Source organism: Aquarana catesbeiana, linkage group LG02 (assembly GCF_042186555.1).
Source record: "Aquarana catesbeiana isolate 2022-GZ linkage group LG02, ASM4218655v1, whole genome shotgun sequence".
Lineage (NCBI taxonomy): Eukaryota > Metazoa > Chordata > Amphibia > Anura > Ranidae > Aquarana > Aquarana catesbeiana.
Genome location: NC_133325.1, coordinates 773,090,610 through 773,116,737, shown reverse-complemented (window position 1 = coordinate 773,116,737; position 26,128 = coordinate 773,090,610). Strand labels below are relative to the sequence as shown.

Sequence of the window (26,128 nt, the reverse complement as noted above, 5' to 3'; positions counted from 1 at the left end):
ACAGCACAAGAAGAATTGCACCCAACTGAGGGTCCCAGGGAACTGTCTCAAACAGTGGTCCTTATGCCGCGTACACACGAGCGGAATGTCCGACAGAAAAAGTCAGACGGAAGCTATTCATTGTATATTCCGATCGTGTGTAGGCCTCATTGGACTTTTTTTTCTGAAGATTCTGACGGACCTAGAAATAGAACATGTTGTAAATATTTCCGATGGAACCAAATCCTATCGGGAAAACCGCTCGTCTGTATGCTGTTCCGACGGACCAAAAACGACGCATGCTCTGAAGCAAGTACGAGACGGAAGATATTGGCTACCGGCTATTGAACTTCCTTCTTCTAGTCCCGTCGTACGTGTTGTACGTTACCGCGTTCTTGACGGTCGGACTTTGGTGTGATCATGTGTACGCAAGACAGTTTCAGCGGAATTCCATCAGAAAAACCTTCAGAGTTTATTCCGACGAAAAAAACGGTCGTGTGTACTCAGCATTAGGCGTCCAAGGAGAAATATTCACCTTTCCAGTTATTTTAAAGACTTTGAGGCGCAGGGGGAAGGAGTGTTATGTATTAGTGTGTTATACTGCTCTCCATCCAGTAGGGGGAAGCATTGTAAATATGTTCACTTGTGGCATAATCTACTGAAAACTTCTATTTGCAATATACATTAGCAAACAGTGGCATACCTTGGGGTGTAGGACATGAAGAACAGTCAGCCAGTGCCATATTAAGAGCATTATAGGCAACACAGTGCACTGGGGCCCTGTCTACACAATCATGCACGATTACCCATCAATTGCAGCTTTACTGTGCCCGTGAATGCAGCCTCACTGTGCCCATCAAATGCAGCCTCACTGTGTCCATGAATGCAGCCTCACTGTGCCCACCATTGCAGCTTCATTGTGCCCACCATTGCAGCTTCATTGTGCCCACCATTGCACCCTCACTGTGCCCACCATTACAGCCTCACTGTGCCCATGAATGTAGTCTCACTGTGCCCACAATTGCACCCTCACTGTGCCCATGAATTCAGCATCACTATGCCAATTAATACAGACTCACCATCACCTGGTAAACACACACACAGCGGGCATCTCCTCCTGTGTATCACAGAGCTGGCTGGGTCTGTGTTCGGCAGCCGCACTGTAACAAGGTCCCGCCCCACTAGATGGCCTACCGGTATCCCGGTAGACCAGTCCAGCCCTGGCTGGGGTCACTGGGCAAGTGAGGCCCCCAGGCAACTGCCCAGTGTGGCGATGCAAAAAGACGGCCCTGCAGTCAGCCTCGGGTAGAGAAAACTGGGGATGCTCTATAATCACATTCCAATTCACCTGCATCTACAAGCAACCCCCAGTGGCAGGAAGGGAGAAGTGCCTGTCTAGAGGGAAGCCAGGGGTGCTGTCTATTTTATAACGCTGGGAAGGGGAGCAGCAGCATGTCACCAGCTCAGTAACGTACCGCTGCTGGAGCTGCTCTGTCTTTCTGAGTGACAGGGTCAGCCGTGAGATCGCCCGGCGCTCGCGGGTGTCCGTGAGCCTGCAGCCAAATGCAGGAGTCTCCCGCGATTTGCGGGAGTCCTGGGATGTCTGCACCTCAATACCGGGCACTTTCCCCCCTCCTGCCCAGACCAATTTTCAGCTTTCAGCGCTGTCACATTTTGAATGACAATTGCGCGGTCATACAACACTGTACCCAAACTAAATTTTTATTATTTTCTTCCCACAAATAGAGCTTTCTTTTGGTGGTATTTGATCACCTCTGGGATTTTTATTTTTTGCTGAAATTAAAAAAGACCGACATTTTTGAAAAAAAAAAGTACTTCTGTTATAAGATTTGGTTTTCTTCTTCACTAATGGGCACTGATGAGGCGGAACTGATGAGGTGGCGTTAATATGTAGAATTGATGGGCACTGATAGGCTACACTGATGGGCACTGATAGGCTACACTGATATGCAGCACTGATAGGCGGCACTGATCAGTGACACTGGGCACTGATAGGCAACACTGATGGGCACTGATGAGGCTGCACTAATGGGCACTGATGAGGCGGCACTGATGAGGTGGCACTAATATGTAGAATTGATGGGCACTGATAGGTGCCACTGATGGGCACTGATAGGCGCCACTGATATGTGAAACTGGGCATTGATAGGCTACACTGATAGGTGGCACTGATGGGCACTGATAGGTGGCACTGGTGGGCACTGATAGGTGGCACTGATGGGCACTGATGAGGCTGCACTAATCGGCACTGATGAGGTGGCACTAATATGTAGAATTGATGGGCACTAATAGGCGGCACTGATGGGCATTGATAGGTGACACTTATGGGCACTGATAGGTGGCACTGATGGGCACTGATAGGCTGCACTGATAGACGGCACTGATGGGCACTGATAGGTGGCACTGATGGGCACTGATAGATGGCACTGGATAGGCAGCAATGATGAGGTGGTACTGACAGGCATTACTGATTGGCATCTGAAGGGCACTTACAGGCGTTAATGATAGGGCCCTGATTGGCACTTGTGCAGGCACTGATTGGCACTTTTATGGGCACTGCCTGGCGTTAATGATGGGGCACTGACTGGCAGCTGATGGGCACTGATTGGCAGCTGATCTGCACCTCTCATGGGGGCTATGCTGATAATCAATGTGCTGATTATCTGCACAGACCCTCCCACCCCTCTGACAGGAGTGCTGCCGATCGGCTCTCCCTGTCAGCGTGAACCGAGGAATGCTGTTTACCGGCACTTCCTGGTTCACGCTGTGATCAGCTGTGATTGGTCACAGCTGATCACGTGGTAAGAAGCCTCTGCTCCGGCATGTTATCCTGAAAGGTGTCATATGAGTCAGGATAACAAAACCACCTCCCGGCCGTCATTCTGCTATAGGCTGGGTGGGAAGTGATTAAATACACAAACAATTGCTCCAGTTTTGATCAATCTCCCCCCTTAGTAAACAAGGTGAAGTTCTGCTGAATTCCATGATATGTAAACATTTCACCACATTCACTAAGCTGATGGAAAACCCCCTTTTCTCTGTTCAACTTCCCTTGCAGAAGGGACATTCTATTTTTTTTTATCTGTTATTAATAATGGAAAAAACGTCTGGTGATTACTCAGGCTGTCTTTGTTCGTTTGCCATCATAGGAAGTGTTTACAGTGCCTTAGGTAAACCCGGCCCCCGGCCCCCAGCGCCCGGCTCACCCACCCACTGGCTTCCACATTGGGGTTGGTCTACTCAAAGCAATATTAAACCTGAAAGCAAACATTTATTATATTGCAGTTTAGCAATTCTTAGGTGTGATGGCTGCATTTGTTTTCTTTTTTGGGCTTTCTTTCTTTTCTTTTTTCACCTGTTAATCCAGCCAGCAAGTCTGTTGTTTTTCACAGCACAAACTCTCCAGCGGAATTTATCAGTTTACAGGGATGAGACAAACCATTTAACGCCGGCAAGGGTGATTTAAAATGATCCGCTTTTATTTATTCATGCAAAACCTTTATCCCAAAAGGAAAAAAAAAACTGTTTGCTGTAACTGATTATGAAGTGTGAGCTGGAGTTTGGCTTTGATTTGTTCGTGTATTTAAATCTGCTAATATATTTGACACTTCCCTTACACCAGACTGACGATGCTGCTGTCTGCTGTGCCTCCTGTGCTCATTCCTCCAGAGTTGTGTCTCACGGATACTGTCCAGATCACAGCTGAAAACAGAAAGGAAAGGTCTAAAAAAAAAAAAAAAAAAAAAAAAAAGAATACAAATGCAGCCACCACATCTAATGATTGGTAAGCTGCAATACATTACATTTTTGGGTTTAACTACTTCAATACCGGGCACTTTCCCCCCTTCCTGCCCAGGCCAATTTTCAGCTTTCAGCGCTGTCGCTGTTTAAATGACAATTGCGCGTTTATCCATCACTGTACCCAAACAGGAAAAAAAAGACCAAAAATTTTGAAAAAATTTTTTTTTTTTTTTTGTTTCTGTTATTAATTTTGTAAATAAGTATGTTTTCTCCTTCAATGATGGGCACTGATAAGGCGGCATTGATGAGGTGGCACTGATGGCCACTGACGATGCGCACTGATAGACGGCACTGATGGGCACTGGTAGGCGGCACTGATGGGTGGCACTGATATGCAGCACTGATGAGCATTGATAGGCAGCACTGATGGGAACTCATGGGTGGCACTGGTGGGCACTGATAGGCGGCACTGGGCCTTGATAGGTGGCACTGCTGGGCACTGATATGTGGCACTGATAGATGGCATTGATAGGCATCACTGATGGCACTGGCAGGCATTGGGGATGGGCACTGATTGGCATTTCCCTGGTGGTCCTGGCGGCATCCTGGTGGTCCAGTGTGGTGGCATCCGAGGGGGGGCTGTGCTGATAATCAATCAGCAACTGCACTTTGCAAAGTGCACAGTCTTTTTGCCTTTAGTAAATCAACCCCACAATGCAAAAATGGTGCAATCAATAAGACACAATGTAAAAGTGGTGCAATCAATGAGACACAATGTAAAAGTGGTGCAATCAATGAGACACAATGTAAAAGTGGTGCAATCAATGAGACACAATGTAAAAGTGGTGCAATCAATGAGACACAATGTAAAAGTGGTGCAATCAATGAGACACAATGTAAAAGTGGTGCAATCAATGAGACACAATGTAAAAGTGGTGCAATCAATGAGACACAATGTAAAAGTGGTGCAATCAATGAGACACTTAACTAAAGACAAACAGACTGTGCACTTTGCAAGTGTAGTTGCTCCAGAGCTTAGTGAATGAGATAAAGCTTCACTTTGCAAACAATACCCAATCACATGCAAGGAAAATAAAAAAAACCTGAATTTTTGCTTGCACATGATTGGATGATGGAAGTCAGCAGAGCTTCTGCTCATTTACGAAGATCTGGAGCAACTGCAAAGTGCACAGTCTATTTGTCTTTAGTAAATCAACCCCGGTGTGTCTCATTAAAGTGGAGGGCCAACCTAAAAGAAAAAATTCATGAAAAATCCTAAAAAGAATTAAAAAAAAAATGAAACTTAACTAAACCCTTGTTGCTAGGCAGTCTTCCTAATCTGCCTCTTCCTATTCCGCGGCGTGTTCTGCTCCTCGGTGAGCGGCCCCGTTGCCTTCTGGGAACTGTGTGTGTTCCCAGAACACCACGGGGCCATTCACAGAGCACCGCGCCGCTCGCGCGTGCGCAGTAGGAAACGCTCCACTGCCTGTTTCCCTTACCTAGGATGGCGGTGCCGGGACCCCGAGAGCCGAGGGACGGGTCGGCCTCGGGCGGCCGACATCGCGGGCACCCAGGACAGGTAAGTACTTATTTAAAGTCAGCAGCTACAGTGTTTGTAGCTACTGACTTTTATTTTTTTTTTTCAGGGATGGAATCCCGATTTAAATGTGTCACTTTTACGCTGGGGTTGATTTACTAAAGACAAAAAGACTGTGCACTTTGCAGTTGCTCCAGATCTTAGTAAATGAGCAGAAGCTCTGCTGACTTCCATCGTCCAATCATGTGCAAGCAAAAATGCTGTTTTTTTATTTTAATTTTCCTTACATGTGATTGGGTATTCTTTGCAAAGTGAAGCTTTACCTAATCTACTAAGCTCTGGAGCAACTGCACTGTCTATTTGCCTTTAGTAAATCAACCCCAATGAAAAAAAGGGGAACATTTAGAACTACATTTGGTGCACAAGTCGCTGTCAGAACTAAACGTGTTGCAAATGCTTCATGAATTTAGAGCAATACATTAATAAAATGGATTAGCACCAGAGAATTTTTAAATCCACCCCACCCAGGATTTGTGGCTAGCACGTGTTTAGCTGACTGAAAATCATTTTGCAAAATGAACAGGAGTCAATGTCTTTGAGTCATTGGCTCAGAACTGAGAAGCACAAAGTAACTTCTATTTTTTATTCAATCTTTCCTGAACGGCTTGCTGTGAGTCAGCAGCTCAGAGAATAATAAGTGCAGTGAGTCAGAATAATAGAACAAGAAGGGTTTCAGTGGCAGCTCCGAAATTTTCATATGGCAAGTTTTACTTTAAAGGGGAACGTATTAAAAAAAAAGGTAAAGCCAGCCATAGACGGATCAAAATTCAACCTGTTTATCAGGAACCAGCCTTATTTCAATCCATCAATCCATCCGTTGGAGGGACTCCAACGGAAAAGATCCTCAACTCATGCATGGTTTGGAGATAGATAAAGATAGATAAAGAATACATCATTGTGCAGTATTACTGATATTCAAAACGTTTATCAAAAGTTATCCAGTATACTCACAAACATAGATGTAAAACTCGCATGTCAATCCATAAAAACAGCAAGAATGTTTGATATGACGAAACGCTTTGGGTGGAGCTTGGTTACGTGACGTCACCGCACTGTGAAAGTCTGCATTTTTCATGGTTGGAAACATTCTTTTTTTTTATGGATTGACATACAAGTTTTACATCTATGTTTGTGAGTATACAGGATAACTTCTGTGCTCAGTCCCCTCTCGATCCAGTGATGTGCACCTGAGCCTTGGCTGACCAAGGTCTCTCTCCCCTTTGGCTGAGACACAGAAGCGGGAGACATTGGCTCCAACTCCTGTCAATCACAGCCAGTGAGGCAATGAGGAGAAGCAGGGGCAGGGCCAGGCCGTGGCTCTATGTGTCTTATGGATGCAGGGGCTATATTGATTGGTTTGCGCAAAAGTTATAGCGTCTACAAAATAGGGGATAGTTTATGGCATATTTATTATAATTTTTTTTTCTTAGTAATGGTGGCGATCTGCGATTTTTATCGTGACTGCGACATTATGGCGGACACATCGGACACTTTTGACACTATTTTGGGACCATTGTCATTTAGACAGTGATCAGTGCTATAAAAATGTACTGATTACTGTGTAAATGACACTGGCAGGGAAGGGGTTAAACACTAGGGGGCAATCAAGGGGTTAAGTGTGTCCTAGGGAGTGATTCTAACTGTGGGAGGGAGGGGCTTCAACTCACATGACAGCGATCACTGCTCCCGATGACAGGGAGCGGTGATCTCTGTCTTGTCACAAGGCAGAACAGGGAAATGCCTTGTTTACATAGACATCTTCCCGTTCTACCTCTCCACACCGCAATCGCGGGCCGCCGGCGAACATCGAGTTCCCGGGATCCGCGGGCACGCTCCCGAAAGGCGACAAATTTAAAGGGATGAACCTGTACGCTCATTTGCCTGCCTGCGCCCTTCTGCCGACGTTTCTGTGTGTGTGCGGCGGTCGGCAAGCGATTAAGTGGGCTGTAAAAAGTGAAGATACCAGGAATCAGGGCTTTTTTTTGTTCAGAAAATAGGTGCAGGCCCTCCTTCCTTCCGAGTCACCCGATTGCAGGAGAGCTGTGCAGAGGGGAACATAGGTGAGCGGAGTGGAAGTGGGAACCTGTCAGAAATAGGTACCTGATAAAAAAATCTGATCCAGGCGGGGTAAGGGTGGGGAGGATGAGTGGAACTTTCTTTTGTAAAGGAAGTTCCCATTTAAACAGGTTTCTTTGTGCCTAGAACATGACCATTACAATACGTACTAGGGTTGCACCGATACCGGTATCTGTCCGGATGGTATTTCCACAAGTACTTTTACTCATGCAAATGCTCCGATACCCAAAATGATACTTTACAGTGCAATTTGAGCCCATATGGGCTCGAATCACACTGAAAAAAAAATCTCATGAAATTTTAACAGAATGCGTTGTCCTCTCCGAATTACATGTGGTTTCCCCACACCGCTCCTGGCTTGTCATAGTGACTTCAGCCTGAGTTCACAAAGGAGCGGTGCGGGAAACCGCATGCTATTTGGACAGGAGTCGCGTCGCATGCGTTTCTTTGCAGTGCGATTTGAGCCCATTCATTTTGTATGGGCTCAAATCGCACCGCAAAGGTATCAGTGAGTACTTGACTGAAAGTGTCGGTACTTGTACTTGCCGGTTACAAAAAAAAAAAACCGTATCGGCGCCTCCCTACTACCCGGTTTCCCCAAAAATAAGACCTAGCGCGATTGTCCGTGATGGCTGCAATATAAGCCCTACCCCAAAAATAAGCCCTACCCTGAAAATAAGACCTACAAACTTTAACTAGGGCTTATTTGGGGGGTAGGGCTTATATTGCAGCCATCACCAACAACCGCGCTAGGTCTTATTTTCGGGGAAACAGGGTATGTACAGATTTTCCCCGAACAAAAACCAGATTTACAATCAGAATTTTTTTTTTTTTTTGGTCATAAACATTTAACTAAAGTTTAGAGCTGATATAGCAAATAATCACCAAATTCATCATTTAAAGTGGTTGTAAACCCTCCCTAATGACTTTTACCTATAGGTAAGCCTAGAATAAAGCTTACCTATAGGTAGTGGAAAAATCTCCTAAACATGCGCTGTTTAGGAGATATTTCACTTGTAGTTCGCCGATGATGTAATCGGCGCATGCGCTGTGAAGAAACGGACCTCCGTGCCGTTTCTTTCCTCAGCGTGCGCTGTTACTGAAGGCTCCCACACGCATGCGCGGGAGTTACGTTGCGTGGCTACGGCCAGTCAGAGAGCCGGAGTCCGCGGCCCCCGGAAGGAAGAGGGGCGAAGATGGACGCGGCCTGCTCAGGGGACAGCGATGGATTTGTTTGCAGGTAAGTGTCACATAATCGCATACTAGCCCATTATGCTTTTAATTTGCAGGCTTTGCAGGGACCAAAAGAGGAAGCAAAACCCATCAGGGTTTACTTCCTCTTTAAAGTGGTTGTACACCCTGTACAACCACTTTTACCTACAGGTAAGCCTATATTAAGGTTTACCTGTAGGTGCTGGAAATATCTACTAAACCGTGGATTTACAGATTTACCGTGGATTATATTTACAAAAAAAGCCATGCGCTACTGTCTACGGTGCATGCGCACTTTAGAAAGGGCAGATCGTGGCGTTTTTATAAGGGGTCATGCTGTGACTGGCGGCTCCTGCGCACACGCACGGGAGTGACATCACGCGACTCTGGCCAGTCACAGAGCCGGAGTTTGCGGTCCCGGAATGAAGAGGGCTGAAGATGGACGCTCCCTGCTAGTGGGGACAGCGGTGACATCGCTAGCTTCGGTTTCAGGTAAGTGACACATAATGGGCTACTGTGCAATGCATAGTAGCCCATTATGCTTTACCCTACAGGGAAATAAAGAGGAAGTAAAACCCACCATGGCTTACTTCCTCTAAGTGGAAGATAACAAATCATAAGGTACATCAGCAAATGAGCGAGCCTATCATAAGGTAGAAAACACATATAACACATTGTACAATTGGTACTAATCTTGACCCATAAAAAATGAGTGTCAATACTAAGATACCCCGTCAATGATTACCCTATGAAGAAGAGGAGATATATTATTATATTATTATATGTTTGTAAATATTTTATTCTTTTCATGTGACAACACTGAAGAAATGACACTTTGCTACAATGTAAAGTAGTGAGTGTACAGCTTGTATAACAGTGTAAATTTGCTGTCCCCTCAAAATAACTCAACACACAGCCATTAATGTCTAAACCGCTGGCAACAAAAGTGAGTACACCCCTAAGTGAAAATGTCCAAATTGGGTGCAAAGTGTCAATATTTTGTGTGGCCACCATTATTTTCCAGCACTGCCTTAACCCCTCTTGAGCATGGAGTTCACCAGAGCTTCACAGGTTACCACTGTAGTCCTCTTCCACTCCTCCATGACGACATCACAGAGCTGGTGGATGTTAGAGACCTTGCGCTCCTCCACCTTCCGTTTGAGGATGCCCCACAGATGATCAATAGGGTTTAGGTCTGGAGACATGCATGGCCAGTCCATCACCTTTACCCTCAGCTTCTTTAGTAAGGCAGGGGTCATCTTGGAGGTGTGTTTGGGGTCGTTATCATGTTGGAATACTTCCTTGTGGCCCAGTCTACAAAGGGAGGGGATCATGCTCTGCTTCAGTATGTCACAGTACACGTTGGCATTCATGGTTCCCTCAATGAACTGTAGTTCCCCAGTGCCGGCAGCATTCATGCAACCCCAGACCATGACACTCCCACCACCATGCTTGACTGTAGGCAACACACACTTGTCTTTGTACTCCTCACCTGGTTGCCGCCACACACGCTTGACACCATCTGAACCAAATAAGTTTATCTTGGTCACATCAGACCACAGGACATGGTTCCAGTAATCCATGTCCTTAGTCTTCTTGTCTTCAGAAAACTGTTTGCGGGCTTTCTTTGTCTTGTGGACCTTGCACAAAGCAAGGTCCATAAAGACATGGATGAGTGAGTTTGGGGTGGAGGAACTTGACTTGCCTGTACAGAGTCCTGACCGCAACCCGATAGAACGCGTTTTGGGATGAATTAGAGTGGAGACTGCGAGCCAGGCCTTCTCGTCCAACATCAGTGCCTGACCTCACAAATACGCTTCTGGAAGAACGGTCAAACATTCCCATAGACACACTCCTAAACCTGCAAAGGGTGGGCCAACTCAATATTGAACCCTACGGACTAAGACTGGGATGGCATTAAAGTTCATGTGCGTGAAAAGGCAGGCGTCCCAATACTTTTGCCAATGTAGTGTGTGTATATATATATATATATATATATATATATATATATATATATATATGTTTTATATACACACACACATCATCATATTTACCCCAGCAATCAGCCAATGGTGAAGCACCTTTCTTGTGCTGTCAGGTGACTAATCACACTTTGTACAGTACAGCGCTGTCGCCTTAAGATAAGTCTGTGATGTCACCCTTGCCTTACCAGCAGTAGAGATTTCCTTGAAATTGTATTGCAAAATGCGGCTTAAAAATCACATGGCAAGCCGTAAATGATACCAATATATAAAAATAGTGCAAGTCCACATACAGTAAACTTAGGGATTTTTTTTTGCATTTACGATTACTTTACCTTTGGAAGGAATTGCACAGAGCAGCCCTAAACCTCCACTTCTCGGGTCACCCCGCCTGTGCTTCTGGCTCCTCCGCTTTGACAAGTGCCCCCAAAAGAAGCCACTTTCTATGGGGGCACTCATGCGGGCTCACTCCCGAGCCACGCCTGCATTGATAGACAGACAGCAGGGCTTGGCCCTGCCCTCCCTCGTCACTGGCTTTGATTGACAGCAGTAAGAGCCAGTGGCTGCCAATGCCTTAGCAAAGCCAGTGAGACCAAAAGGTGAGGGGAGAGAAGAGCTGCAGATGCTGGATTGAATGAGGGCTCAGGTAATTATGGGTTGTGGGGTAGGTGTGAGGAGGACATACTACTACCTAAACATTTTTTGACTTAATACAAGGAATGCATTAAAGTAAAAAAAAAGTTTAGGCTTTATAACCACTTTAACTGATGAAAGTCTAGGGTTGGAGCAATAAGATACTTACCTTACTCCTTGCTGTGGCAGGCTTCTGGCACTCTCCTCTCCAATGCAGCAGATTGTGAGCGAGCTGTCTCTGTCCTCACGTATACAATGCAGGACTATTGGTCCTGCGTTGTACATGATAATGTCAGAGTACAACTGCTGGCTGAAGCGCAGAAGATAAAAAGCTTTGGAGGACCAGTTGCACAGCAGAATGGAAGTCGGTTGGCGCAAAGAATACGGTAAGTAGTCCAGCTTGTTCCTCTACCTCTAGACTTTCTGAGAATTTACTCTTGCAGTGTTAGGGGTGGGGGAGGGAGCATTGCAAGAATATATTTTATAATGTTTCAGCTTTAAGGTTGGATGTCACCGGTCATTTTCACAAGGACTGACTTTCGATAGGAATAATCGCCGACATGATATGGATCGACATAGGGAAGTGAATTTTAGTAGGATAATAAATATGGTTGTAGTCATGATCAAAGTATCTCAGTGTAGCTGTCTGATGCAAAATTAACAATAATATTCCGCCTTGGTCGATCTGATCTGGTCAAATTTTAGTCTAAATCCATGGGAAGGGAAGTTATAGCTATTTGATTGCTTGCAGATTCGCTCTTTTGATCAGATCTCACATCAATCAGATAATAAAATCGAAATGTGTATGGCCACCATAAGACACATTATTTTAAATCAATCATGTAAAAAAAAATGAAACAAATAAAGTATTAGGTTTTATAAAGTCAAATAAACAAATAACCCCATTGCAGCAAGTAAAGAGATGTGATCCCAAAGGATCCTTCCAGGCAAACCTGCCCTTATTCTATCCACTGCCATATACACTATATTGCCAAAAGTATTGGGACACCCCTCAAAAATCAGGTGTTCCAATCGCCACATGTGTATAAAATCCAGCACCTAGGCATGCAGACTGCTTCTACAAACATTTGTGAAAGAATGGGTCCCTCTCAGGAGCTCAGTCAATTCAAGAATGGTACAGTGATAGTTTGCCACTTAGTGCAATAAGTCCATCTGTGAAATTTCCTTGCTACTAAACTGCAGAGTCAATAGCTACAAACCTCCAAACTTCATGTGGCCTTCAGATTAGCACAACAACAGTGCATAGAGAGCTTCATGGAATGGGTTTCCATGGCCGGGCGGCCTCATCCAAGCCTTACATCACCAAGTGCAATGCAAAGCGTTGGATGTATTGGTGTAAAGCACGCCGCCACTGGACTCTAGAGTACTGGAGACATGTTCTCTGGAGTGACGAATCACGCTTCTCTGTGGCAATCCGATGAACATGTCTGGGTTTGGCAGTTGCCAGGAGAACGGTACTTGCTGGTCTGAATTGTGCCAGGTATAAAGTTTGGTGGAGGGGGGATTATGATGTGGGATTGTTTTTCAGGGATTGAGCTTGGCCCCTTAGTTCCAGTAAAGGAAACTCTTAAGGCGTCAGCATACCAAGACATTTTGGACAATTTCATGCTCCCAACTTTGTGAGAACAGTTTGGGGATGGCCCCTTCCATAAAGACATGGATGAGCGAGTTTGGGGTGGAGGAACTTGACTGGCCTGCACATGACCGCAACCCAAAAGAACGCGTTTGGGGTGAATTAGAGCGGAGACTGCGAGCCAGGCCTTAATGTCCAACATCAGTGCCTGACCTCACAAATGCGCTTCTGAAAGAATGGTCAAACATTCCCATAGACACACTCCTAAACCTTGTGGACAGCCTTCCCAGAAGAGTTGAAGCTGTTATAATTGGGAAGGGTGGGCCAACTCAATATTGAACCCTACGGACTAAGACTGGGATGCCATTAAAGTTCATGTGCGTGTAAAGGCAGGCGTGGAATATACTTTTGGCAATATAGTATATTCCAACCTGGAGACTCTCAAAAATATAGAGTTAGGACCGCAGTATATACAGAGGACCCTTGATGTAGGCACTGCAACTTCCACATATATTTGCAAACTAAACCCTCCGCTTTTAATATGAATTGTTAGACAGGGCCAATTTGTTTTTTTTAAGGCTAGCTGGTAAGTGTGTTGGGAAATCTTGTGTTTGATTGTGATATGCATTGCCCTTCCATGTGCACCTTACTGTAAAATCTAGTTATAAATTAGGGTGGTTGCCATCCTTTTGCATAGCTCATCAGTCTGAGGAAAACTGCTTTGGCATCTACTCCTCTCTATCAATCCCTCCACTGGCTTCCGCTCACCCAACAAATTAAGTTCAAAATACTAACAACTTCTTACAAAGCCACCCACAACTCTGCCCCCAGCAATATCACTAGCCTAGTCTCTAAATACCAACCTAATCATCCTCTTCGTTCCTCTCAAGACCTCCTGCTCTCTAGCTCCCTCATTACCTCCTCCAATGCTCACCTCCAGGACTTTTCCAGAGCCTCTCCAATCCTATGGAACTTGTTACCCCAATCTATCCGATTATCTCCTACTCCTACTACTATCTTTTAGCCGATCCCTGAAAACACTTCTCTTCAGAGAAGCCTTCCCTACCCACACCTAACAACTGTATTTTAATTTTTTCAATCACCTCACCCCCCACAGCTATTACCTTTTTGTTCCACTTGACCCTCCCTTCTAGATTCTAAGCTCTAACGAGCAGGGCCCTCTGATCCCTCCTGTAACTGTACTGTCTTGTCTCCATGTTGTAAAGCGCTCCGTAAACTGTTGGCGTTATATAAATCCTGAATAATAATAATCTATGTTAGTGGGATGGAAGGGAGCTGGTGAGGGTTGCATAGGCATAAAGAGATCTGGGGGGAGGGGTCTAATGGTTGAAGGGTGCTGAAGGACTATGAAGGAGGAGGTAAGGGGCTTCTGGGGGGTATTGAGGAGGAAATGGGAGGTGCAGGGTTAAGTTGACCCCTCGCCCTATGTGTACTCAGTTCAGGTCTGTTTCTTGGTGCCGTTCCTGCTGATATAAAGGCAGCCTCGCCTTCCTGCCTCTGGTCATGTTATATGTCACCTGGCAAGTAGAGACAGGAAGGCCAGTCTGCCATCACTCCTCAGTGGCACCACACTGAGACAGAGGTACTGTATATTGAAAAAGAAAAGGGTTTTGGGACTTTATATGAAGCGAGAACCAAAAGGGGTACCTGCCTCCATCCCTGTCATTGATTTATAAGAAGGAAGAGAGCAAGAAGTGGGACTTTTTATGAAGCACACGGCAGTAAATAAAGAAGTCTAGTGACTGGGAGGTTATGTTTATTTATATTGTATGATCTCTTATAGGACATTTTTGGTCATGAAACCTCTGAACAATAAACTTTTTATCACATGCAACATAAGTTACATAATGATCCACAATCCAATAGACCAGGGTTTCTCAACCAGGGTTCCATTGAACCATAAGGTTCCTCCAGAGGTTGCTAGGGGTTCCTAGACAAGACTAACACACAAGACAGTTCCTACACAAGACTAACAACATAAAATACAGTGTACGGTAAACCCAGGTCTGCTGGGCGGTATGCCAGAGAAGGGCTCATACCTTAAAAGTAAATGGATGTTTCTGTAGAGAAATTGTTTTAAGAGAAGTACCCTGAGAAGGGGAATGGGTGGGTGGGTACAGCGCACTGGAACCGACACAGACCATCGTGGGTGGTCTGGTTAAATACCCACCGGGCTCCTCCCATAATTTCAGGCCAGCATACTGGCCTTCCTATTTATGGTCGGAGCCCTCTGTCCTGAGAGATATGAAGCACATAAACACGTCACAAGACTAACAACATAAAATAGACCTGAAGTGTGCCCTGGCCTGCTGTACGGTAAACCCAGGTCTGCTGGGCGGTATGCCAGAGAAGGGCGCAAAAAGACTTGGTTAGGGAGGTAATTATTTATTTAAGTTTACTGACATACTACAGGGCAAGCTTGCTGAAGGCTCGTGACATTTCTGCTTGTGGATTGGGGATGTATCGAGCGAACCAGGTGGTTTTCCACCTGCCCAAAAACGGCTGGGGTCAAAGCTTAAGTTGCGCAAAAGGGTCCTGACGTGAGTAGTGAACTGGTTGGTACTTAGGGGGCTAATCGGGAATGGTAGCAATGGGCTGTCCTGCGAGGGATCAGACAGATGAGCAAATAACTGATCTAGAATGGCTATGGGGCACCAGGCGTTGTGAGTTCTGAAGAGCATGATGTCAACCCCCGGACCGGACTGTTGTGTCTTAGACACCGCGAGGTGCAAGATGAAGTGACTGTGGTGATGCGTGAGGTGGCGTCTGCGTAACATCTTATGACTGGGGCCGGTGACTGTGAATTCGCTGGGGCGTAGAAAGCCATAGAATGCCAGGTAGATGGCTGCTTGGATGACCAAGCTGGGTAATAAGCCAAAGGGGGAACATGAGAGGATAGTGGACATGTCTCAGAATATGGCACTGGTGACCGGTAAGCGTTTGCCGCTGATTTGGGGCTGTTGTTTGTGAATATCTCGCAGGATGGCCTTGACCGCATGGGCAGCGAACAAAGATGGTTTGTAGGATCTTGTAAGGAGGTGAAAGGCTGGATGTCAGCTAGGTAGAGTCTAATGGTATTGTGCGACAATGCCAGCTGAGTGTGGCAGTACGATATGAAGGCCAGGATGTGATGGAGATCTCCTGGTATTGCCCCGGGTTTAGCAGATAGAAACCTGTGACAGATCCTCCAGGCAGTACGCTAGGCTTTCAGGGTGTTGTGAGATAATGACAGGTTAATTAGACTAGTAGCGTCGTGAAGGTGTCTCTTCAATCCAGGGTTAGCTGCGACCAATGTGGGATAACAGACATGGTTGGGTCGGCTCCAGGTTCCTGCGAAAAGAATGTTGTAAAGTTAAGATGAGATAGAGCATCGGCCGAGGTGTTGCATTTGCCAGGGATGTGGACACAGAGGACTTTAAATTGGTGCTGTAATGACAGTTGCACCAGCCTGCGTAGGAAGGACATGATGGCCAAGGACTTGGACTTTATTTATGATGATTGCCTGTGGCAAATGTCACTGTTTGTCCTGCACAATTGTTGCCCCAGACTTGAGCTGCTGCAACAATGGGGTAGATCTCGAACAACGAGGAGGATTGACTGAACCCTGGAATCAAGAGTATTTATAGTGGCCATGGTCCTGCAAACCAGAGATGGCCAAAAATTGCTGCAAAGCCTGTGGAGGCTGCGGCATCCGTGACTATTTGGGGTGAGGTGGGAGATGCTGACGGAATGAACATCGAAATGCCGTTCCAATTTGTTAGAAAATCATCCCACATGGCCAGATCAGCTATCGCTCCTTCGTCTAGTTTAAGGATTTGGTCAGGGTCTTGTACCTGGGAGAGGAACACCAGGAGGCAGGAGACAAAGGATCGCCCTTGAGGGATAATCCTTATGGCAAAGTTAAGCATGCCAAGCAGGGATTGTAGTTGCCTCTTAGTGCAGCCTTGAGTACTGGTGAAGGTATGGATGACTGTCCTTATGCGGGTCAACATGTCGGGAGGCAGGCTAGCCTGCATGGCACGAGTGTCGAGTATGACAGCCAAGAAGGTGACGATCTGTGCCGGGCCTTCCACTTTCTTTTCTGCTATAGGCACGTTAAGATTGTGGAAGATCTGTCTTAGGCTGTTTAGATCTACTGGGGGCTTTCTAGGTTTCTCTATGAGTAGGAAGTCGTCTAAGTAGTGAATCACTTTCTGACAGGACGCGTGATGTGAGAGGATCCAGGAAAGGGCCTGAGAAAATGTGTCAAACAGCCACGGGCTGCTTTTGGAGCCGAAAGTTAATTTGGTGGCGAAATAGTACGAGCCTTTCCACTTAATTCCGTGCCATCGCCATAGGTACGGTTCGATTGGTAACAACTTGAATGCGTCCGAGATGTCCGCTTTAGACAGCCAAGCGCCTACTCCTACATGAACGATAGATTGAATAGCTAAGTCTACAGATGAATATTTAAGTGAAAACTCTTCTGAAGGTATGAGGGAATTTAAACTGGTTATGTGGGAACAATGAGGCGCAGACAAATCATAGACTAAACAAAGTTTATTTGGAAACTTTCCCTTGACAAGCCCTATAGGGCTGACTCTCCGTACAGAGAAAGGTGAATGTGTAAAGGGACCGATCAAGTACCAACGGTCTAGTTCGGGCTGCAGCGAGGTGGTGATGGCTTCCTCGTCGGTATCGGCTGAAAGCAGGTTCTTGCACTCGTGAGTAGTGTTGGGGAGTGTGATAAGTCCGGTGTGAAAGCCTGTAGTAAATCCCTGGACGAGGAAGGCAGCCAGTGAAGGTGTTGGGTGTGAGGAGAGGTAAAACCCGAGCCATCCGACGTGCACTCGGCCTAGTCGTGCGGATTTAAGCTGTTTGATACCGCAGGTGTTTCTGGGGTGAGCTTTGTGATATGTGAGGCAGATATGAAGGAGTTTGCAGTGAGGGAAGTTACAACCCCCGAAGTTGAAATTGTTGCATATGGCTGCGCCCCCTAGTGCATGGATGGGTTGTCCTAATCTGTCTGCCTGGGATGGCTGAGTAAATGCCGTTGGGTTGTGAGCGGCACTAGAGATGGAGGGAAAGCTGGGGGGGCGTCTGCCACCGGACTCGGAGCACCAGTTAGCCATATGGGTAGAAGACTGGCAGTTAGTACAGAGTGGGGAACGTAGGCCAGTGAAATGGCGACAGAACAGCTCTGTATCGATGGTGCTCCACTTGGTAGTTGCCTGGAACTGGGAGAGTCTGGCTGCTGCTTTAGCTGAAAATGGTGGCAGTCATAAAATGAGCATCCTCCATATTTATAGCCTAGATCCACTACTGCATGTAAGTATAGATCCAGCTCTTCCCTCCTGTTGGGGTTGACCGTGCATAGTACGTCTCTGAGCATCCAAAAGACCAGCACAAACTCCGTAATAGTGAGTTTGCAGGTAAGCCTATGGTCTTTAGCCTTCAGGATGACGTAGACGTCCCCCCATGAAAAGGACTTGTTTTCGGTCAAGTCATGTACTGCGATGAGGAGGTATGCTAAGTTAACGTCCTTCCCATCCATAATGTCCTTCCTGATGCCTGCTGGGATGAGATGTGTGGGGAAGACGTAGGTGCAGATGTTGGGCGTACCTGTAAGGAGAGGCATGGGGGTGACGGTGGTGACTGTAGATGGTGAGGGTGCAGCTTTATGTACCTCCAAGGTTCCCACTCTTGCCTGGACGTCGGTGACTGCTGCCGACAGTGTGGTCACCAAGGAGTGCAGCTGAGTAATTGCTGAGGAAATTGACTGCAGTGACGCCTGGGTGTCTGGTTGGGCTGCCACTGGTGGAGGAAACAGCAGCCTAAAGAGCTCAGCTTTTCTAGCAGTCGCAGGGTAGGGAATACTCCTGCGCCGTAGTTCTGCTGTAAGCTTAGGGATGGTCCAAGCTCTGGGAGACTGCGAGCCGCCGTTTGCTGTCATCGCTGTCGGCCTGCGGCATGGCGTCAGCTAAGATAAGGGGGAAATGCATATGTTTTAGATAAGTTGTAAAGGTAGGAGGGGATAGATGTTTGGGTAGATGAGATGGAAGGCAATAGAAAAATAAAGGATAGGACAAGGAACGACAGTCGTAGTGACTGCTAGTTGGCGTGCGAGCGCTGTTGAGTGTGACTTTAGAAAACTCAAAAGAATGCGTGACAACCGAGGTGAGCCAGGAGGTGATTGGTTAGGTAACCGATAGCTCGGGTGTGGTCTGTGCTCGGCACAGACTAATGAACCAGACCCCCCCAGGGCGGACTGGGGCGGGTAGCTGAAGTCTGGTATTCTAAGTAGGAATGTTGCGATCTGTAGTTTATTGACGTATGTTCAGTCTGCTAACGCTTGCACTGCCAGCAAGGTGGACGTTAGGTGACCTTGTCTGCTTGGTGAAAGATCTCGGATCGCTCTTCAAAAACAGTGACGTGCACAGAAGTATGTGACAGTTGCTAATGCCTCGGGAGCAAGTCAAATCGTGTATGTGACGTAAACATGTCGTGAAAGAGTGTTTTTTTTTTTTTTTTTAAGAGAAAAGCAAAGGAGGATCCCTTTGAATTACGCACCTGACTTGAAGCCCTAGTAGTGGAGTCTTGGTTGGGTCGACTTGGGTCGACCGGGAACCTGTAGTAGGGGTGACATAGTAAAATTTTTATTTATTTTTTTTTTTGAGAAGGGGTGCTAAGAGCTGTTCGGGGCAGAAGTTGGCCCCCTGGTGAAGAGATGCAAGCCCTCAACAATTTTTTTTTTTTTTTTTACCTGAGGAAGATACTGTCCAAACCTGGTGCAGGATGGACCAACTGGAGAACTCTACTGACCTGAAAGGGGAAAGTGATAAAGAAATCGGTGAGTAGCCGTGTTGCTACTGGAGATGAGTGGCCGTTTTGAGCCATTTGCGTAAATGTTTGCAGCGACTGCAAGTAAGCAGCCTTTGGAAGGCGAAACAAAGCTTAGCGGAAATTTTAATTATGTAGGAATAACCGTGCACAGCATTAGTACAAATAGATGGTGTGAGTTGTGTATGTTTATGCATGAAAGAACGGAAGGTTTAGGGATGCGAATCGTAAGTACTACTGTATTCGTGTCGTTGATGCGACTAGTTCGAACCGGGCTGGAGTGTGAGTGTCGGTGGTATTGTTTGTGAGGGATCTGAATCGTTGAGCCGGTGATGCGATTGGGTTCGGATCGGTTGGTGAAGTTGTATTGCCAAGGATCCAAATTGTTGAGCCTGTGCTACGACTGGACTCGGATCGGTTGGTGAAGATTGCATTGCAGAGGATCCGAATCATTGAGCCGGTGTGCGACTTGACTCCGATCGGTTGGTGGGGTTGTATTGCCAAGGATCCGAATCATAGTGCCAATGATATGACTGGACTCGGATCGACTGATGGTAATGGTGGTTGAAAGCGCTTGTGTTTGCCGGGGATCCGAAAGCGTAGTGCCGAAGCTGCGACTAGATTCGGATCGGCTGTTGGTGAGTGTTTGATATCCAGTAAGAGGTGTAGGGAGTCAGTTAGGTGAGGTGGGTGTTTCGTAGGAGGTGTAGGGAGTCAGTTAGGTGAGGTGGGTGTTTCGTAGGAGGTGTAGGGGGTCAGTAGGTAGAGTGGGTGTTTCCTAGGAGGTGTAGGGAGTCAGTAGGTGAGGTGGGTGTTTCGTAGGAGGTGTAGGGAGTCAATTAGGTGAGGTGGGTGTTTCGTAGGAGGTGTAGGGGGTCAGTAGGTGAAGTGGGTGTTTCGTAGGAGGTGTAGGGAGTCAGGTGAGGTGGGTGTTTCCTAGGAAGTGTAGGGAGTCAGTTAGGTGAGGTGGGTGTTTCGTAGGAGGTGTAGTAAGTCAATTAGGTGAGGTGGGTGTTTCGTAGGAGGTGTAGGGAGTCAGTTAGGTGAGGTGGGTGTTTCGTAGGAGGTGTAGAGAGTCAGTTAGGTGAGGTGGGTGTTTCGTAGGAGGTGTAGGGAGTCAGTTAGGTGAGGTGGGTGTTTCGTAGGAGGTGTAGGGAGTCAGTTAGGTGAGGTGGGTGTTTCCTAGGAAGTGTAGGGAGTCAGTTAGGTGAGGTGGGTGTTTCGTAGGAGGTGTAGTAAGTCAATTAGGTGAGGTGGGTGTTTCGTAGGAGGTGTAGAGAGTCAGTTAGGTGAGGTGGGTGTTTTGTAGGAGGTGTAGGGAGTCAGTTAGGTGAGGTGGGTGTTTTGTAGGAGGTGTAGGGAGTCAGTTAGGTGAGGTGGGTGTTTCGTAGGAGGTGTAGGGAGTCAGGTGAGGTGGGTGTTTCGTAGGAGGTGTAGGGAGTCAGTTAGGTGAGGTGGGTGTTTCGTAGGAGGTGTAGGGAGTCAGTTAGGTGAGGTGGGTGTTTCGTAGGAGGTGTAGGGAGTCAGTTAGGTGAGGTGGGTGTTTCATAGGAGGTGTAGGGAGTCAGTTAGGTGAGGTGGGTGTTTCGTAGGAGGTGTAGGGGGTCAGTAGGTGGAGTGGGTGTTTCGTAGGGGGTGTGATGTGTGGGACAAAGGTTCGAGACCATGCGCCGCTAATGCAACTTGATTCATAAGTGAGTCCGTACTGTTCGTAATGCCTAGTCGGCTAACTATGAATGGTGCCGATCGGAGGCTTATCACGTAGTCGTTAGGTCGCGGATGCGACTGGCTCGACTAAGGGACAGAGCTAGGCAAAGGTGCGAATACATGCGACTGACATAGTAAGACTTACGGCAGTTTACAAGGGGGGGGGGCATGGTAACATAACGATTCCATTTGTATAGGAACGGTAACAATAAGTCCTGCCTGCGACAGCGACTGTAACGGTCGGAAACCTGCGAACGGGGAACTGCAACGTGCTGGATCTCGAGAGCAGGAACTCACAACGTGCGGTGAGTTAGCAAAGTCGGCCTGGTGACGTAATACCGCGCACTGGAACCGACACAGATCATCGTCCTTCCATAATTTCAGGCCAGCATACTGGCCTTCCTATATATATATATATGTATATATATATATATATATATGATGTATAATTTTTATTTTTTGCCCTTATTTTTAGTTTTTAGTTTTATTTTCCAGAATCATCATTTTTTGAGATTATCTAGACATGTGTGTTCTTTATTTCTAGATATATTCCATGGGTTGTGCTCCTGATGATCAGGCTATAAGGCTGCTGTCAGTGAAGTGCTCGAGAACGGAGGGGGCAAAGCTCCTAATGCACTTTTCCCTCCTCTACATGTCTACACTGCACCCAGGGCACGTGCTCCTTCTGCCCTCCTCCCCCTTTGTTCTGGCCCTGGATGTGACATTCAGACAATATTGTAATCAGTTAATAAGCTGAATAAAAACTCCATTATGTTATCAATATTGGCAAAGAATGAAAACCAAAAGCAAATAAGAAAAAGCGGGGTGAGGTAACCAAGGTATTACTCATGAGGAACTTCTATTATCAGTCTGCTATCAACTAGCATACAACTGTACAAAGCAACAGGCACAAGAGCATCAGACAGGGAAAAAAAATGATATTTATACACAGTATATACATATAGAGTAGTCACAAGATGCAGTAGTAGACAACCTTGCCTATACGGACATTCACTTTAGTGTCCGTTTTGAATTTCATGTGTTTTTTTTTTTTATTTACTTTGTCCCTTCAGGAAAATTCGTCTCACATTCTGTCCTATTGACGCCTTTATTGACGTTGAAGATTGAAGTGCGCCGACAACGTATTATTCATCTGATTGCTTTGCGGTGCCACCTTGTTGATTTAGCACCTTGCGCTTGTGTGTAAAACCTGCGGGAGTGAGAAATAAGGTGAGTAAAGCTGATTTTTATTGTTACTCGTCTAGACAAACTTAACCACCTCAGTACCGGGCACTTTCACCCCCTTCCTGCCCAGACCAACTTTCAGCTTTCAGCGTTGTCACTCCTTGAATGACAATGGCGCAGTCATACAACACTGTACACAAATAACATTTTATCATTATTTCCCACAAATAGAGATTTCTTTTGGTGGCATTTAATCACCACTGGGGTTTTATTTTTTGTTAAACAAATTAAAAAAGACCAAAGTTTTTGAAAAGAAAAAAAGTTTTTCTTTGTTTCTGTTATAAAATTTTGTAAATAAGAACATTTTCTCCTTCACTGACGGGCACTGATAAAGCCACACTGATGAGCTCTGATAGGTGGCACTGATATGAAGCATGGATAGGTGGCACTAATGGGCACTGATAGGCAACAATGATAGGTGGCAATGATATGCAGCACTGATGGCCACTGATAGGTGCCAATGATAGGTGGCACTGATGGGCAATGATATGCAGCACCGATGGGCACTAATAGGCGGCACTGATAGGTGGCATTGATGGGCACTGATAGGTAGCACTAATGGCCACTGATAGGCAGCAATGATAGGTAGCACTGATATGCAGCACTGATGGCCACTGATAGGTGGCAATGATAGGTGGCACTGATGGGCAATGATATGCAGCACTGATGGGCACCGATAGGTGGCATTGATGGGCACTAATAGGTGGCACTGATGGGCACTGATAGGTGGCACTAATGGGCACTGATAGGCAGCAATGATAGGTGGCACTGATATGCAGCACTGATGGGCACGGATAGGTGGCATTAGTGGGCACTGATAGGTGGCACTAATGGGCACTGATAGGTGGCACTAATGGACACTGGTAAGCGGCAATGATAGGTGGCACTGATGGGTGGCATGGATAGACAGCACTTATGAGGAGACACTGACAGGCATTACTGGGTGTTCACACCCATGTGATCTGATTCGTGTCCAAACTGTCAGTTTGCAGTGTGATATGTGAGCTGAAAAGGTGTCATTAACAATGTATTGACACTCTCAGCAGTTTGCATAGGGAAGTGTGAACTGCAGTGCGAGTCGGGGTGCGATGCGGGAGCCCGCAATGGATTCCCAGTGTTCCCGCATTGCACAAGTATGAACCGAGCCTAAAGGTTTCAATCATGTCTCCCCTTTCCCTTCTTCCCTTCTTTCCTCCAGACTATACAATGTTTTTCTTTAGATGCCTCCCCATGCATTCTGGTGCATTTTTAATGCATTTTGCTGCCTTCCAGTAAAGTTCTGTGCAGAAAAAAAAGCAGCATGTTCCACTTTTTTTTTTGCGCTAGAACTGACCGCACTGGTGTGAACTAGGCTATTGGAACCCATATGATCTACTATCCATGCGTTTTTGATGCAGAAAAAAATAAACTACTGGACTGCAACTGTGAACCGCCTCACCAGCTTCTCATAATGATGGTTTCATTGGAATGGACTGCTGTCTTTTTTGGTAGCTAGAGTATTACTTGTTCAGTAACGAGTTATTGTTGTTTTCATTGCAGGCAGCCATCAAAGATGACTAAGACTCTGATTTTTTACATCATTTTCCTACTAAACACAGGTAAGTCAATTATCGAAATGATCGGTTATAAAATGTACAGCGACAAGACGCAGAAAGTACACTGCTAGATCTGAGCTGATAACTTCCTTATACAGTATTACCTTGGATTGTGAGCATAATCCGTTCCAGGAGAATGCTTGTAATCCAAAGCACTCGTATATCAAAGCGAATTTCCCCATAGAAGTCAATGGAAAAGAAAATAATTATTTTTGGATTTACTTCTATTACATGCAATACCGCATGTGGCCAGAGGTGGGGGGGCGCCGGAGAGCCTCGGAAACACTCGGGAACAGAGTATTTCCGAGTGATTCCGAGTATTTCCGAAAGGGCTCCGAACCGTTCCGAGTGTCCCCGGCGCCCCCCGCACCTCTGGCCAAATACGGTACTGCACCGCCCATTAGCTTGAATTCTGCCTGTTTTGCGAGACAACACTCGCAAACCGAGTCAGAATAAAATTTTTTTAAAAAGTTGCTCGTCTTTCAAAACGCTCGTTAACCGCATTACTAGTAAACCAAGGTTCCACTGTATAACTTTTCAGGAAATGTTTTGCAGCTCCTCACTCTGGGAATAAATATGGCAAATTTTAATTTGTACCGTACTGCGAAGTGCCACAATCGATTTCTGAAATGAAGTAGGCGAGGCCCTTTGTAGAGATAATGGGGCTGACTTACTAAAGGCAAATACTGTAAACGGTGCTTTTTGCAAAGTGCAGTTGCTCCACAGATTAGTAAATGAGCAGAAGCTCTGCTGACTTCCATCACCCAATCACGTGCAAGCAAAAATGCTGTTTTTTTTATTTTCTTTGCATGTGATTGGGTATTGTTTGCAAAGTGAGGCCTTACCTCATTTACTAAGCTCTGGAAAAACTGCACTCTGCAAAGTGCACAGTCTGTTTTAGATATGTGCAATTCGTTTAGTACCAAATTCATTTTTTAACAAATTTTGTTAATTCCAAAATTACCGAATTTTTCAATTTATGAAATTTACGAAATTTACGAATTTCCAAAATTACAAATTTCCGAATTTCGAATTTTCAAATTTCCGAAATTATGAATTTTCGAACTTCCGAAATTACAAATTTTCGAATTTCCGAAATTACGAATTTTCGAATTTCCGATAATTTCAGATTTCAGAAATACGTAATTCGGAAATTCGAAATTTCGGAAATTCAAAATTTGGAAATTCAAAATTTCATAAATTTAAAAATTCTAAAATTTGGAAATTTGAAATTCCAAGAATAAGAATGAAAATCTGTAAATTAAAAAGAATGAAAATCTGTAAATTCGAAAACCCGAAAATCTGAAATAATAACTAACTAATAATAAATAATAAATTATAGGTATTGGAATTTCCTTTCAAATTTGGCTGTTGCACGTAACAAATCCAAATTTATCTGAAGTTACGAATTATCCGAAATAACGAATGCCGCATCTAAACAAATGGAACGTAACAATCTAATAATAATAACAATAATAATAATAAAAACCTTTTTATTATTATTATTTATTATTAATTTGTTCCATTCAATTTGTTTAGATGCGGCATTCGTTATTTCGGATAATTCGTAACTTCAGATAAATTTGTATGCATTACGTTCACAAACAGCCAAATTTGAAAGGAAATTCCAATACCTATAATTTAAAAGTTAGTTATTTCGAATTGTACTGATTTTCTTTCTTTTTTTCAGATTTTCGGATTTTCGAATTTTTGAATTTCCGAAAATTCAGAAATTCGGAAAATCGAAAAATTCGGAAATTCGGAAATCCGAAAATTTGAAATTCGGAAATTCGAAAATTTGGAAAATCAGAAATTCGGAAATTCGAGAATGAAAACAGAGAATTTGAAATTTGGAAATCCGCAAATTCGAAAATCGGAAATTTGAAAATTTGGAAATCTTAAAATT

General features: G+C 45.4%; 1 protein-coding gene across 3 annotated transcripts in view; it reads left to right on the top strand.

Annotated features, from left to right (window-relative positions):
- The window catches only part of LOC141129354 (T-lymphocyte activation antigen CD86-like), a 66,100-nt gene that overhangs the window by 7,934 nt on the left and 32,038 nt on the right, over positions 1-26,128 (top strand). The window contains exons 1-3 of one of the 3 annotated variants that reach the window (XM_073617331.1): positions 19,377-19,685; positions 22,456-22,612; positions 24,167-24,225. In XM_073617331.1, the coding sequence (XP_073473432.1) occupies positions 24,180-24,225 (46 nt within the window). In that variant the 5' untranslated portion in view covers positions 19,377-19,685; positions 22,456-22,612; positions 24,167-24,179. Of the gene's footprint in view, positions 1-19,376; positions 19,686-22,455; positions 22,613-24,166; positions 24,226-26,128 lie in introns of those variants that run through there. The other 2 variants (XM_073617329.1, XM_073617332.1) reach the window with 2 other exon arrangements.